At 43.2% G+C, this 15,074-nt stretch overlaps 1 protein-coding gene across 4 annotated transcripts; it reads left to right on the top strand.

Annotated features, from left to right (window-relative positions):
* The first annotated feature begins 9,363 nt into the window (after positions 1-9,363).
* On the top strand, positions 9,364-12,532 carry LOC119286278 (RING-H2 finger protein ATL74-like). 4 transcript variants are annotated; one of them, XR_005140350.1, is made up of 3 exons: positions 9,364-10,112; positions 11,681-11,752; positions 12,174-12,478. XR_005140350.1 is itself a non-coding variant. In XM_037565652.1 (2 exons), the coding sequence occupies exon 1, from the start codon at positions 9,541-9,543 to the stop codon at positions 10,099-10,101; it is 561 nt and encodes a 186-aa protein (XP_037421549.1). In that variant the 5' UTR covers positions 9,364-9,540; the 3' UTR covers positions 10,102-10,112; positions 12,514-12,532. The 4 variants fall into 4 exon arrangements, 3 of the variants coding, with proteins under 3 accessions (XP_037421549.1, XP_037421547.1, XP_037421548.1); XM_037565652.1 differs by lacking the exons at positions 11,681-11,752; positions 12,174-12,478 and adding an exon at positions 12,514-12,532; XM_037565650.1 differs by lacking the exon at positions 11,681-11,752 and having other exon boundaries at positions 12,174-12,476.
* Positions 12,533-15,074: the final 2,542 nt, after the last annotated feature.

Below are 15,074 nucleotides of genomic sequence, written 5' to 3'. Positions count from 1 at the left end.
AGCAACAAACTAAACGATCAAGTGCTATGCTAACGGAATGGGTCAAGTCAATCACATCATTCTCCTAATGATGTGATCCCGTTAATCAAATGACAACTCATGTCTATGGTTAGGAAACATAACCATCTTTGATCAACGAGCTAGTCAAGTAGAGGCATACTAGTGACACTCTGTTTGTCTATGTATTCACACATGTATTATGTTTCCGGTTAATACAATTCTAGCATGAATAATAAACATTTATCATGATATAAGGAAATAAATAATAACTTTATTATTGCCTCTAGGGCATATTTTCTTCAGTCTCCCACTTGCACTAGAGTCAATAATCTAGTTCACATCGCCATGTGATTTAACACCAATAGTTCACATCACCATGTGATTAACACCCATAGTTCACATCATCATGTGACCAACACCCTAAGGGTTTTACTACAGTCAATAATCTAGTTCACATCGCTATGTGATTAACACCCAAAGAGTACTAAGGTGTGATCATGTTTTGCTTGTGAGAAAAGTTTAGTCAACGGGTCTGCCACATTCAGATCCGTAAGTATTTTGCAAATTTCTATGTCAATAATGCTCTGCACGGAGCTATTCTAGCTAATTGCTCCCACTTTCAATATGTATCCAGATTGAGATTTAGAGTCATCTGGACCAGTGTCAAAATTCGCATCGACGTAACCCTTTACGACGAACCTTTTTGTCACCTCCATAATCGAGAAACATATCCTTATTTCACTAAGGATAATTTGACCGATGTCTAGTGATCTACTCCTAGATCACTATTGTACTCCCTTGCCAAAAACAGTGTAGGGTATACAATAGATCTGGTACACAGCATGGCATATTTTATAGAACCTATGGCCAAGGCATAGGGAATGACTTTCATTCTCTCTCTATCTTCTTCCGTGGTCGGGTTTTGAGTCTTACTCAACTTCACACCTTGTAACACAGGCAAGAACTCGTTCTTTGACTGTTCCATTTTGAACTACTTCAAAATCTTGTCAAGGTATGTACTCATTGAAAAACTTATCAAGCGTCTTGCTCTATCTCTATAGATCTTGATGCTCAATATGTAAGCAGCTTCACCAAGGTCTTTCTTTAAAAAAAACTCCTTTCAAACACTCCTTTATGCTTTGCAGAATAATTCTACATTATCTCCGATCAACAATATGTTATTCACATATACTTATCAAAAATGCTGTAGTGCTCCCACTCACTTTCTTGTAAATACAGGCTTCACTACAAGTTTGTATAAAACTATATGCTTTGATCAACTTATCAAAGCGTATATTCCAACTCCGAGATGCTTGCACCAGTCCAAAGATGGATCGCTGGAGCTTGCATATTTTGTTAGCACCTTTAGGATTGACAAAACTTTCTTGTTGCATCATATACAACTCTTCTTTAATAAATCTATTAAGGAATGTAGTTTTGTTTATCCACTTGCCAGATTTCATAAAATGCGGCAATTACTAACATGATTCGGACACACTTAAGCATAGATACGAGTGACAAACTCTCATCGTAGTCAACACCTTGAACTTGTCGAAAACCTTTTTGCGACAATTCTAGCTTTTGTAGATAGTGACACTACTATCAACGTCCGTCTTCCTCTTGAAGATCCATTTAATATCAATGGCTCGCCGATCAATGGGCAAGTCAATCAAAGTCCATACTTTGTTCTCATACATGGATCTCATCTCAGATTTCATGGCCTCAAGCAATTTCGCGGAATCTGGGCTCATCATCGCTTCCTCATAGTTCGTAGGCTCGTCATGGTCAAGTAACATGACCTCCAGAACAGGATTACCATACCACTCTGGTGTGGATCTCACTCTGGTTTACCTACGAGGTTCGGTAGTAACTTGATCTGAAGTTACATGATCATCATCATTAGCTTCCTCACTAATCGGTGTAGTAGTCATAGGAATAGATTTCTGTGATGAACTACTTTCCAATAAGGGAGCAGGTATAGTTACCTCATCAAGTTCTACTTTCCTCCCACTCACTTCTTTCGAGAGAAACTCCTTTTCTAGAAAGGATCCATTCAAAGCAACGAATATATTGCCTTCGGGTCTGTGATAGAAGGTGTACCCAACATTTTCTTTTGGGTATCCTATGAAGACGCACTTCTCCCATTTGGGTTAGAGCTTATCTGGTTGAAACTTTTTCACATAAGCATTGCAACCTCAAACTTTAAGAAACGACAGCTTAGGTTTCTTGCCAAACCATAGTTCATACGGTGTTGTCTCAACGGATTTGGATGGTGCCCTATGTAACGTGAATGCAGCTGTCTCTAATGCATAACCCCAAAACGATAGTGGTAGATCGGTAAGAGACATCATAGATTGCACCATATCTAATAAAGTACAGTTATGACGTTTGGACACACCATTATGCTGTGGTGTTCCAGGTGGCGTGAGTAGTGAAACTATTTCACATTGTTTTTAACTGAAGGCCAAACTTGTAACTCAAATATTTTACTTCTGCGATCATATCGTTGAAACTTTTATTTTTGTTACGATGATTCTCCACTTCACTCTGAAATTCTTTGAACTTTTGAAATGTTTCAGACTTGTGTTTCATCAAGTAGATATACTCATATCTGCTCAAATCATCTGTGAAGATCAGAAAATAATGATACCTGCCGCGAGCTTCAATATTCATCGGACCACATACATCAGTATGCAAGATTTCCAACAAATATATTGCTTGCTGCATTGTTCCGGAGAACGAAGTCTTAGTCATCTTGCCCATGAGGCATGGTTCGCAAGCATCAATTGATTCATAATCAAGTGATTCCAAAAGTCCATCAGCATGGAGTTTCTTCATGCGCTTTATATCAATATGACCTAAATGGCAGTGCCACAAATAAGTTGCACTATCATTATTAACTTTGCATCTTTTGGTTTCAATATTATGAATATGTGTATCACTATGATCGAGATCCAACGAACCATTTTCATTGGGTGTGTAACCATATATGTAAACAGAATAACAATTTATTCTCTTACTTAAATGAATAACCGTATTGCAATAAACATGATTAAATCATATTCATGCTCAATGCAAACACCAAATAACACTTATTTAGGTTTAACACTAATCCCGAAAGTATAGGGAGTGTGCGATGATGATCATATCAATCTTGGTACCACTTCCAACACACATCGTCACTTCACCCTTAACTAGTCTCTGTTCATTCTGTAACTCCCGTTTCGAGTTACTACTTTTAGAAACTGAACCAGTTCAAATACCGAGGGGTTGCTACGAACACTAGTAAAATACACATCAATAATCTATATATCAAATATACCTTTGTTCACTTTGTCATCCTTCTTATCCGCCAAATACTTGGGGCAGTTCCGCTTCCAGTAACCAGTCCCTTTGCAGTAGAAGCACTTAGTCTCAGGCTTAGGACCAGACTTGGGCTTCTTCACTTGAGCAGCAACTTGCTTGCCGTTCTTCTTGAAGTTCCCCTTCTTCCATTTGCCCTTTTCTTGAAACTAGTGGTCTTGTCTACCATCAACACTTGATATTTTTCTTGATTTCTACCTTCGTCGATTTCAGCATTACGAAGAGCTTGGGAATCGTTTCTGTTATCCCTTGCATATCATAGTTCATCACGAAGTTCTACTAACTTGGTGATGGTGACTAGAGAATTCTGTCAATCACTATTTTATCTGGAAGATTAACTCCCACTTGATTCAAGCGATTGTAGTACCCAGACAATCTGAGCACATGCTCACTGCTTGAGCTATTCTCCTCCATCTTTTAGCTATAGAACTTGTTGGAGACTTCATATCTCTCAACTCGGGTATTTGCTTGAAATATTAACTTCAACTCCTGGAATATCTCATATGGTCCATGACGTTCAAAACGTCTTTGAAGTCCCGATTCTAAGCCGTTTAAGCATGGTGCACTAAACTATCAAGTAGTCATCATATTGAGCTAGCCAAATGTTCATAACATCTGCATCTGCTCCTGCAATAGGTTTTTCACCTAGCGGTGCATCAAAGACATAATTCTTCTGTGCAGCAATGAGGATAAACCTCAGATCACGGATCCAATCCGCATCATTGCTACTAACATTTTTCAACTTAGTTTTCTCTAGGAACATATAAAAATTAAACGGGGAGCAACATCACGAGCTATTGATCTACAACATAGATATGCTAATACTACCAGGACTAAATTCATGATAAATTAAAGTTCAATTAATCATATTACTTAAGAACTCCCACTTAGATAGACATCCCTCTAATCATCTAAGTGATCACGTGATCCAAATCAACTAAACCATAACCGATCATCACGTGAAATGGAGTAGCTTTCAATGGTGAACATCATTATGTTGATCATATCTATTATATGATTCACGCTCGACCTTTCGGTCTCAGTGTTCCGAGGCCATATATGCATATGCTAGGCTCGTCAAGTTTAACTTGAGTATTCTGCGTGAGCAAAACTGGCTTGCACCCATTGTAGATGGACGTAGAGCTTATCACACCCGATCATCACTTGGTGTCTGGGCACGAAGAACTTTGGCAACGGTGCATACTCAGGGAGAACACTTATACCTTGAAATTTTAGTAAGGGATCATCTTATAAAGCTACCGTCGAACTAAGCAAAATAAGATGCATAAAAGATAAACATCATATGCAATCATAATATGTGACATGATATGGCCATGATCATCTTGCGCCTTTGATCTCCATCTGCAAAGTACTATCATGATCTCCATCGTCACCGGCATGACACCATGATCTCCATCATCTTGATCTATATCAATGTGTCGTCACATGGTCGTCTCGCCAACTATTGCTCGTGCAACTATTGCTATCGCATATCGATAAAGTAAAGCAATTATTTGGTGCTTGCATCTTATGCAATAAATAGACAACCATAAGGCTTCTGCCAGTTGCCGATAACTTCAACAAAACATGATCATCTTATACAACAACTTATATCTCATCACGTCTTGACCATATCACATCACAACATGCCCTGCAAAAACAAGTTAGACGTCCTCTATTTTGTTGTTGCAAGTTTTACGTGGCTGCTATGGGCTTAGCAAGAACCGTTCTTACCTACGCATCAAAACCACAAGGATAGTTTGTCAAGTTGGTGTTGTTTTAACCTTCGCAAGGACCGGGCGTAGCCACACTCGGTTCAACTAAAGTTGGAGAAACTGACACCCGCCAGCCACCTGTGTGCAAAGCACGTTGGTAGAACCAGTCTCGCGTAAGCGTACACGTAATGTCGGTTCGGGCCGCTTCATCCAACAATACCGCCGAACCAAAGTGTGACATGATGGTAAGCAGTATGACTTATATCGCCCACAACTCACTTGTGTTCTACTCGTGCACAACATCAACGCATAAAACCTGGGCTCGGATGCCACTGTTGGGGAACGTAGTAATTTCAAAAAAATTCATACGCACACGCAAGATCATGGTGATGCATAGCAACGAGAGGGGAGAGTGTTGTCTACATACCCTCGTAGACCGGAAGCGGAAGCGTTAGCACAACGCGTTTGATGTAGTCGTACGTCTTCACGGCCCGACCGATCAAGCACCGAAACTACGGCACCTCCGAGTTCTAGCACACGTTCAGCTCGATGACGGTCCCCGAACTCCGATCCAGTAGAATGTCGGGGAAGAGTTCCGTCAGCACAATGGCGTGGTGACGATCTTGATGTTCTACCGTCGCAGGGCTTCGCCTAAGCACCGCTACAATATTATCGAGGATTATGGTGGAAGGGGGGCATCGCACACAGCTAAGAGATCAATGATCAATTGTTATATCTTTGGGGTGCCCCCCTGCACCCGTATATAAAGGAGCAAGGGAGGAGGAGGCCGGCCCTAGGAGGGGGCGCGCCAAGTGTGGAGTCCTACTAGGACTCCCTAGTCCTAGTAGGATTCCACCTCCCATATGGAATAGAAAAAGAGGAAGGGAAAAGGAGAAGGAAGGAAGGGGGCGCCCCTCTTCCCTAGTCCAATTCGGACCAGACTAAGGGGAGGGGTGCGGCCACCCTTGAGGCCCTTTTCCTTCTTTCCCTTATGGCCCAATAAGGCCCAATACGTATTCCCGTAACTCTCCGGTACTCCGAAAAATATCCGAATCACTCGGAACCTTTCCGATGTCTGAATATAGTCGTCCAATATATCAATCTTTACGTCTCAACCATTTCGAGACTCCTCGTCATGTCCCCGATCTCATCCGGGACTCCGAACTCCTTAGGTACATCAAAACTCATAAACTCATAATATAACTGTCATCGAAACCTTAAGCGTGCGGACCCTACGGGTTCGAGAACAATGTAGACATGACCGAGACACGTCTCCGGTCAATAACCAATAGCGGAACCTGGATGCTCATATTGGCTCCCACATATTCTACGAAGATCTTTATCGGTCAGACCGCATAACAACATACGTTCTTCCCTTTGTCATCGGTATGTTACTTGCCCGAGATTCGATCGTCGGTATCTCAATACCTAGTTCAATCTCGTTACCGGCAAGTCTCTTTACTCATTCCGTAATACATCATCCTACAACTAACTCATTAGTTGCAATGCTTGCAAGGCTTAAGTGATGTGCATTACTGAGAGGGCCCAGAGATACCTCTCCGACAATCGGAGTGACAAATCCTAATCTCGAAATACGATCAAGTGCTATGCTAACGGAATGGATCAAGTCAATCACATCATTCTCCTAATGATGTGATCTCATTAATCAAATGACAACTCATGTCTATGGTTAGGAAACATAACCATCTTTGATCAACGAGCTAGTCAAGTAGAGGCATACTAGTGACACTCTGTTTGTCTATGTATTCACACATGCATTATGTTTCCGGTTAATACAATTCTAGCATGAATAATAAACATTTATCATGATATAAGGAAATAAATAATAACTTTATTATTGCCTCTAGGGCATATTTCCTTCAAAGTCGTCGCTCAGGGCATGGCCAATGCATAGCCCCAGGGTGATGCCTCACATGCCATGTAGGATCGGATAACAGAAAGAGTAGATTCGGATGGGGAAGCGGGATCCTCTCCAGGAGGCGGGTGCTTAGAGACAAAAAGTGTGGTCTAGTGCATAAAGTTGGAAAAGTTGAAATGGAGAGAAGGGATGCATGTGTAGTGAGAGTCACTTTCTATTCTTTGATTAGGTCCACTAGTAGTAGCTTGCATTGGGGAGAAAAAAATCAACACATATGCTTCAAATTGCTTTTTGTCATGATGCATATGTATCCATATGCTACCATTGTACATGCCCTCAAGGAGGGAGGGATGTTAGGATCCCTGATGGCCAGATCAGTAGATCCACTGCCGCGGGGACCTATCAGGAGGAAGACTGCGTCATCGCTAGGCCTCCTCGGATCAGCCGGCCAAACATGAGATATGTTGGACCTGACTGGCTCAATGACAAGAGGGCCCCAGTGACCTCAAGACTTAGAGCTACTTAAGGCAAGGATCACACACGAAAAGGCATCCGATTGGATCAGGCAACGACTCGACATCGCCAGCTCCTTCTCCTTTCTCTGTTTACATTTCCTTTCTCAGAACAGTGTGTATCAAACCTTGTTTACCTGTAACCCAGTGAATTCAAGAGAGAACTAGATCGGGAACGTAACATTCTTCCTCCCCCAACCAACTCTTTCCCCCTCGTGACCCCACCCTCGTACTGCTGATCGTCTCTACCTGTGGCCAGTGGGGCTGCCACACTCCGCTCGCCGACCCATTTTGCCCAAGCCGTACATTGCGGCAAGTGGTACTCACTGAGAGTGTGCCGGACTGGAGTGTTACCCAGTCCCGCCTATGTGGCTTTGGATGGGGCATCCGGCATTAGATGTTAGGCTTTTGTGCGATGTCTGTTTGATATTTGGTCCGGACATTCGGCACACCTTCATCAAGAGGATAGGAGTAGCGATAGGTGCCGTCTAGATAGTGGCCTCGGGCTTACTGTTGTATTTATTTGTAAGGTCTTTGTGAATAATAAATAATATGGCCGCATGCATCTTCTAGATGCAGAGGCCGAGGGTGATTCCTCTTCTAATTTTCTTTTACCCAAGCCGTATTGCTGTCGCCTTACCTTCCGCTAAACTCCCACAAGGTTCCATCGCCAACAACCTCCCCGTAGCCTACCCGCATCTGAACACATCATCAACCTCTGATTCACCTCCACCGGCAACGTTGTCCAGGCTCCACGTCGCTCGTGGCTCGGCCTCGCCGGCGTCCCCGTGCCTCACAGCCCCATCTTCGCCTCGGGGTTGCGCAAATCGACTGGCTTTTCTCGATCAACTCAAATCAACTGACACGAGTTGCAAATTCGGGTAACTTGCCAATAGCAAACACGCTAAACTAATGATGCAATCAGTGGAGGAATATTAGGAGGACATGGAACAACGAAAAGTAGGTCCAACTGCTTCCGTTCTTGGATGCACGTTTTGGCAAAGAATCGAAACGACCCACTCTCACACGGACCGCGTGTTTTTTTCTAGGCTGACCGCATGTACGTGTTATTGCCACAAAATGATGCTCGGTACAGCTAAATTATGTGGGTAAAACGATAAGTGCTCAATTTCACTAGTCAATTGAACAAAAAATAGACCAATTGACCTCAGCTCGGATGGTTAGGATCTTGTGATAGAATCGACCTAGGGTTCACGTCCTAGGCTTGACACTGTGCTCGTATGTCTCTTAATTTATTTCAGACTTTTTGGTAATGTTTATTTAGTGACAGATGACATTATTGCTGACTATAAGACCTTTGTAGTGACTTCATTAATCCTAAGATGTTAGATGTGCATTTTGTGAGCATATGCTATTTTACTGTGTTAAAAAATGAACGAAAGATACCGTAGGCAGAAACGAAAAAAGACCAAGTTGTTTCACGATGATCAATCACTGGGTGATTGGACCACACACATCAAGCCCCTATATGAATGAGGGCTTTCGCTCTCTGTGCCGAAATGTAGACATCATCAAGGTCCGAATAGCTGTTGGACTCTCTCGTTTCAGCCGAGATATGAGACCCACGTTGCAGCTGAGTATGGGCAGGAACAGAGGAGTGGCATCTAGTCGAAATCGAAACCACAACAACACGCACGGCCGGCAGACATAGCGGGGAAAAAAATATGGCGGCCACTAGCGAGACGTGATTACTCTCGTCGAGTTGGGTCCTCTATGTTTCTAGAGAAAAGCAAAATCCAACAACAATATTCCCTCAATTTCCTAAATTTGCCGACTAGCTACCTAGCTAGGGTTAGCATCTCTTACACGAAAAGTATATCTGTATATGTCTAAAAGAGACTCGCGAGGATGCACACACGAATACACACAGCTTTCACTTTCACTTTCACTTTCGCAGCTGCGCCAAGGAAAAGAAAAGAAGATGTCTCGATTCCCATGTATGCACTACTCGATCATATCCCGAACCAAAACGCTCTCTTGATTTCTTCCCGAAACCACCACACACACGTCCATCAGCAGCTCGCGAGCTCAGCTGGTACGCAGGCACACCATGCGGCGGCTCAGCGACGCAGGGGAGGCCACGCCGCTGGTCACCCCCGCGGCGGCCGCGGCGGCGGGCGGCACCTTGGCATCGCCGGCCGCTGCGGGGAGCAACGCCAACTTCGACGCCAACATGGTGATCATCCTGGCCGCGCTGCTCTGCGTTCTCATTTTCGCGCTTGGGCTCAACTCCGTCATCCGCTGCGTGCTCCACTGCGGCCGCCGGCTCGCGCCGTCGTCGAGCCTCGCGGCCAGCGCCACCACGGCGAGGACGACGACATCCGTGCACGTGCAGGCGGGGCTCAAGAGGAAGGCGCTGAGGAAGATACCCGTGGAGGTGTACGGCGGAGCCAAGTCGTCCGGCGGCGCCCTCCCAGCCACGGCCACGGAGTGCGCCATCTGCCTCGGCGAGTTCGCCGACGGCGAGAAGGTACGCGTGCTCCCGCGGTGCCACCACGGATTCCACGTCCGCTGCATCGACATGTGGCTCGCTACGCACACCTCCTGCCCCAACTGCCGGGCCTCGCTCGCTGAGGACGGCGCCGCCGCTGCCAACGGCGGAGGGAGATAGCGCCGGACAGGGTACGGGTTTGTAATTTCTTCTAGTTAGGGAACTAAAGTGAAACGTTGCACCGCTGCTTTGCTTCCTCACTAGTGTGTCTTTGGTCTGATTTTGGTTTTCGTATGGGTGGTACATGTAAATTAGTATTTACATTTTGCGATGATAGAAGGGGCTTGATGCAAATGTTCCTCGTGTCCTTGTCATTTTGGGTTGGAGCATACGATATTTTTTTTGTCATGATTCTCCCATTTTATAACTTTCTTTAAAGATGATTCGATGTTCCATTTTTTGTTTCTAAGATGAGTAGTATTGCGCTGTTCTTTTGGTTACCCAACAGCCAAGACTTTCCCAATGGACATGTCTTTTTCTCAAATAATGTTGTCTAGTGACATTTTCCTATTTACTATCTGCACGTTGCTGAACAGATATTAGTAGCTTTATTACTCTTATCTATAATAATGATTATTTTTTGTTTTCTGGAAAAAGTAAATAATGAGTTATTGTTCACTAATAACATATAATAGTGTGTTTTTTCACATAATAATAATAATTTATATTGTCCTTGTTAACTTGTGTTCAAAGCATGGTATTTCTAACGAATGAAAGAAAATAAGCAAAGAACAGTAGTAAAATATAAGTATACCTTCTCTAGCTGGTCACCGCCAATAAGTATATCTTCTCTAGCTGGTCACCACTGATAGGCCTTAGACCAACTCCAACAGATCTTATAAAAACCTTTTCATAAAAGTGCTTTTATGGTATGATCACATAATTTGCCGGAATTGTCAGAAAGCTACTTTTCTCAGTTCCCGTAAAATTTCTTCCCCTAAAATCTTGTTTTCCTTTTCCCCCACTAAACATCGTTGGGACTGCAAGCCGGTGACGCAGCATTGGGAAGTGTGGCAACAGCCGCCGGAGCAGGCGGACCGGTGAGGTGGTACAGCTAGGGAGGCGCGTCGGCGGCCATCTCGATGAGGTGGGGAAGCGAAGGGGGGCATCCTAGCGGTGGCGGCCGGCATGGTGGAGCTGGGCACAAGAGGCGGCCGTCCTAGCGGTGGCATGGTGACGCGGCGGAGAGGAGCGACGAAGGGGCAACATGGCGGCGCAGGGCACACATCCTGAACTTTCATGTGGGTTTTTACCCGTCAAATTATACGGAAAGAACTATCTTTTCGTGGTTAAGGGAAGGTGGGGTGGTTTCACGGGTCCTTTAAAATATTTCCAGGTTCATGGGAGCTATTGGAATTGCTCTTAGTGTGTTTGTCAACGGTACATTTGACTATTGATAAGGGTGATGCCAACAGATGATCTAGTTTCAGCCAGTGGCAGAGACAAGCCTGGGGCAGTTGGGGCTATAGCCCCAGGCCTAGTAACAACTTTCCTTGTAATTCCTTTATACAAAGTACGGAAAATCATGAAAATTTATCACTCAACATAGAACAGCCCCAGGCGTAACATGCTTCTAGCTCCGCCACTGGTTTCAGCGAAAATAATCACCACTCGCGGGTCAAAAATTAAATATTGGTCTGTGGTGGCATTGTTATCATGACTGTCGAACAAGAGCTAAGTGTTATGTCTATTAATACAGTGATGAAGGTACAAATATTCTACCCGGCAATGGGAGAACATCCGTGTAAACAAGCCCACATTTTGCACCCAGGTATAAAACTCCTCTTCTATATAACATAATCCCTTCCACTTCTACACCTCTTTCAATGTATCTCTCCATTTCTCTATCGATCCATCTCTGTCTTCTCTTCTTTGTTTCGGCTCACCCTCCCCAGTGCCCCTCCCAATCTTGTAGTTTGTAATTCACCTTAGTTAATCTGTTCATCGTAAAGGACCTCCATCTTCGTTGCGCTCTCCATCATTGTAGTTTTCTCATTCTCGCTTATATCCTCACGAAGCTCAAGCTCCTAGTCCACATGGGCATGTCCATTGATGATCATATTTCTGTGCTCATTCAACCATTGTTTAAACAGGATAATCTGAGATTTTTTGATAGAATAACTCTGATATCGATAGTGAGGACTAATGGATGTAAGAAATTGTGAAATCATCTATTTAATGGGTTCCAACAGGAAATGGGCTCAACCATGAAATATTATCATCGCATAGAAGGAAATACAAAGTTTGGTGAAGAAGACAAGTCAATAGGAGGTGTGACAAGCTACCCAGAGTGTGAGATGACGCATGGTACGGGCGTGCCTGCTTGTAGTAATGGTCGTACCGCACGCCACCTGCTTCAGGCCGTCCATCTAAACAACTTCAGTAAGCAGGGCTACATCAGAATATCCATAGGGAGGGATGCACTGATACGTCCATTTTGCATCATGTTTTCCTACTATTATTTATGATGTTTTTATCCATAATAATGCTTTCTGGAGTAATTCTAATGCCTTTTCTCCCATACTATGCAAGGTATACACAAAGAGGGAGAATTCCGGCAGTTGGAAATCTGGACCTGGGAAAGCTACGTCAGGCTACCTATTCTGCACAACTCCAAACAAGCTAAAACTTCACGAAGAATTTTTATGGAATATATGAAGAATATTGGAGCAAATAAGAACCAGAGGAGGCCCACCAGGTGGGCACAACCCACCTGGGTGCGCCAGGGAGCCCAGGCGCACCCTGGTGGGTATTGCTCACCCAGGCCCACTTCCGGTGCCCATCTTCTGGTATATAAGTCATTTTGACCTAGAAAAAAATAAGGAGAGGACTTTCGGTATGGAGCACCGCCATCTCGAGGCGGAACTTGGGCAGGAGCATTTTTGCCCTCCGGCTGAGCGATTCCGCCGGGGGAACTTCCCTCCCAGAGGGGGAAATCATCGTCATCATCATCACCAACAACTCTCCCATCCTGGGGAGGGCAATCTCCATCAACATCTTCAACAACACCATCTCCTCTCAAACCCTAGTTCATCTCTTGTGTTCAATCTTGTTACCGGAACTATAGATTGGTGCTTGTGGGTGACTAGCAGTGTTGATTACATCTTGTAGTTGATTACTATATGGTTTATTTGGTGAAAGATTATATGTTCAGATCCAATATGCTATTGAATACCCCTCTTATCTTGAGCATGATTGTCATTTGTGAGTAGTTACTTCTGTTCTTGAGGTCATGAGAGAAATCATGTTGCAAGTAATCATGTGAACTTGATATGTGTTTGATATTTTGATAGTATGTATGTTGTGATTCCCTTAGTGGTGTCATGTGAACGTTGACTACATGACACTTCACCATACTTGGGAATAAGAGAATGCATTATGGAGTAGCAATTAGATGATGGGTTGCGAGAGTGACAGAAGCTTAAACATCAGTTTATGCGCTATTTCGTAAGGGACCGGTTTAATGCTATGGTTAGAATTTATTCTTAATACTTTTCTCGTAGTTGCGGATGCTTGTGGGAGGTTTAATCATAAGTAGGAGGTTTCTTCAAGTAAGAACAGTACCTAAGCACCGGTCCATCCACATATCTAATTATCAAAGTAGCGAACACGAATCAAACCAACATGGTGAAAGTGACTAGATGAAAATCCCGTGTACCCTCAAGAACGCTTTGCTTATCATAAGAAAATGTTTTGGCCTGTCCTTTGCCTCAAAAGTATTGGGCTACCTTGCTGCACTTTTGCTACTATTATCGTATTTGCTCGTTACAAATTATCTGGCTATCAAACTACTCTGTTACTTACAATTTCAGCACTTGCAGACATTACCTTGCTGAAAACCACTTGTCATTTCCTTCTACTCCTCATTGGGTTCGACACTCTTACTTATTGAAAAGAGCTACAATTGATCCCCTATACTTGTGGGTCATCAAGGCTATTTTCTGGCGCCGTTGCCGGGGAGTGAAGCGCCTTTGGTAAGTGGGATTTGGTAAGGAAACATTTATATAGTGTGCTGAAATTTATCTTCACTTGTTACTATGGAAAACAATCCTTTGAGGGGTTTGTTCGGGGTATCTTCACCTCGACCGGAACCACAATTAGCTACCCCTCAACCTACTGCACCTACTGAAAATATTGAATATGAAATTCCTTCGGGTATGATAGAACAACTGTTAGCTAATCCTTATGTAGGAGACAGAACCGAACATCCTGATATGCACTTGATATATGTAGAACAAATTTGTGAATTGTTCAAGCTTGCAGGTTTACCCGGAGATGAAGTTATGAAGAAGGTTTTCCCTTTATCTTTGAAGGGAAAAGCATTGGCATAGTATAGGCTATGCGATGATATTGAATCCTGGAATTGGAATCGATTGGAGTTTCATCAAAAAAATTATCCTATGCATCTAGTTCATCGTGATCGGAATTATATATATAATTTTTGGCCTCGTGAAGGATAAAGTATCGCTCTAGCTTGGGGGAGGCTGAAGTCAATGTTAAACTCATGACCCAATTATGAGCTCTCAAGAGAAATTATTATCCAGAATTTTTATGCTCAGCTTTCTCGTATTGATCAAACCATGCTTGATACTTCTTTGTGCTGGTTCTTTTATGAAGAAGACTATTGAATTCCGGTGGGATCTTTTGGAAAGAATTAAACGCAACTCTGAAGATTGGGAACTCGATGAAGATAAAGAGTCAGGTATTAAACTTAAGTATGATTGCGTTAAATCTTTTATGACTACTGATGCTTTTCAAAAGTTTAGCACTAAATATGGACTTGACTCTGAGATAGTAGCTTCCTTTTGTGAATCTTTTGCTACTCATGTTGATCTCCCTAGACAGAAGTGGTTTAAATATCACCCACGTATTGAAGAAGAAATTAAAGAACTGGTACCAGTTAAAGAAGAAACTATAATTTATAATATTGATCCAGTTGTTCCTACTGCTTATATTGAGAAACAACCTTTCCCTGTTAGGATAAAGGAACATGCTAAAGTATCAACTGTGGTCAACAAAAGCTATATTAGAACACCTAAACCTGATGAACAAATTAAAGTAGAACCTAGTATATGGTTAAGGATCTCTTGGAA

This window comes from Triticum dicoccoides, chromosome 4A (genome assembly GCF_002162155.2).
Source record: "Triticum dicoccoides isolate Atlit2015 ecotype Zavitan chromosome 4A, WEW_v2.0, whole genome shotgun sequence".
NCBI lineage: Eukaryota > Viridiplantae > Streptophyta > Magnoliopsida > Poales > Poaceae > Triticum > Triticum dicoccoides.
Note: the sequence above shows the minus strand (reverse complement) of the source record. Positions and strands in the feature narration are given on the sequence as shown.

Coding starts and splice junctions, on each gene's coding strand:
- LOC119286278 (XM_037565652.1), top strand. CDS start 9,541: ATGCGGCGGCTCAGCGACGCAGGGGAGGCCACGCCGCTGGTCACCCCC.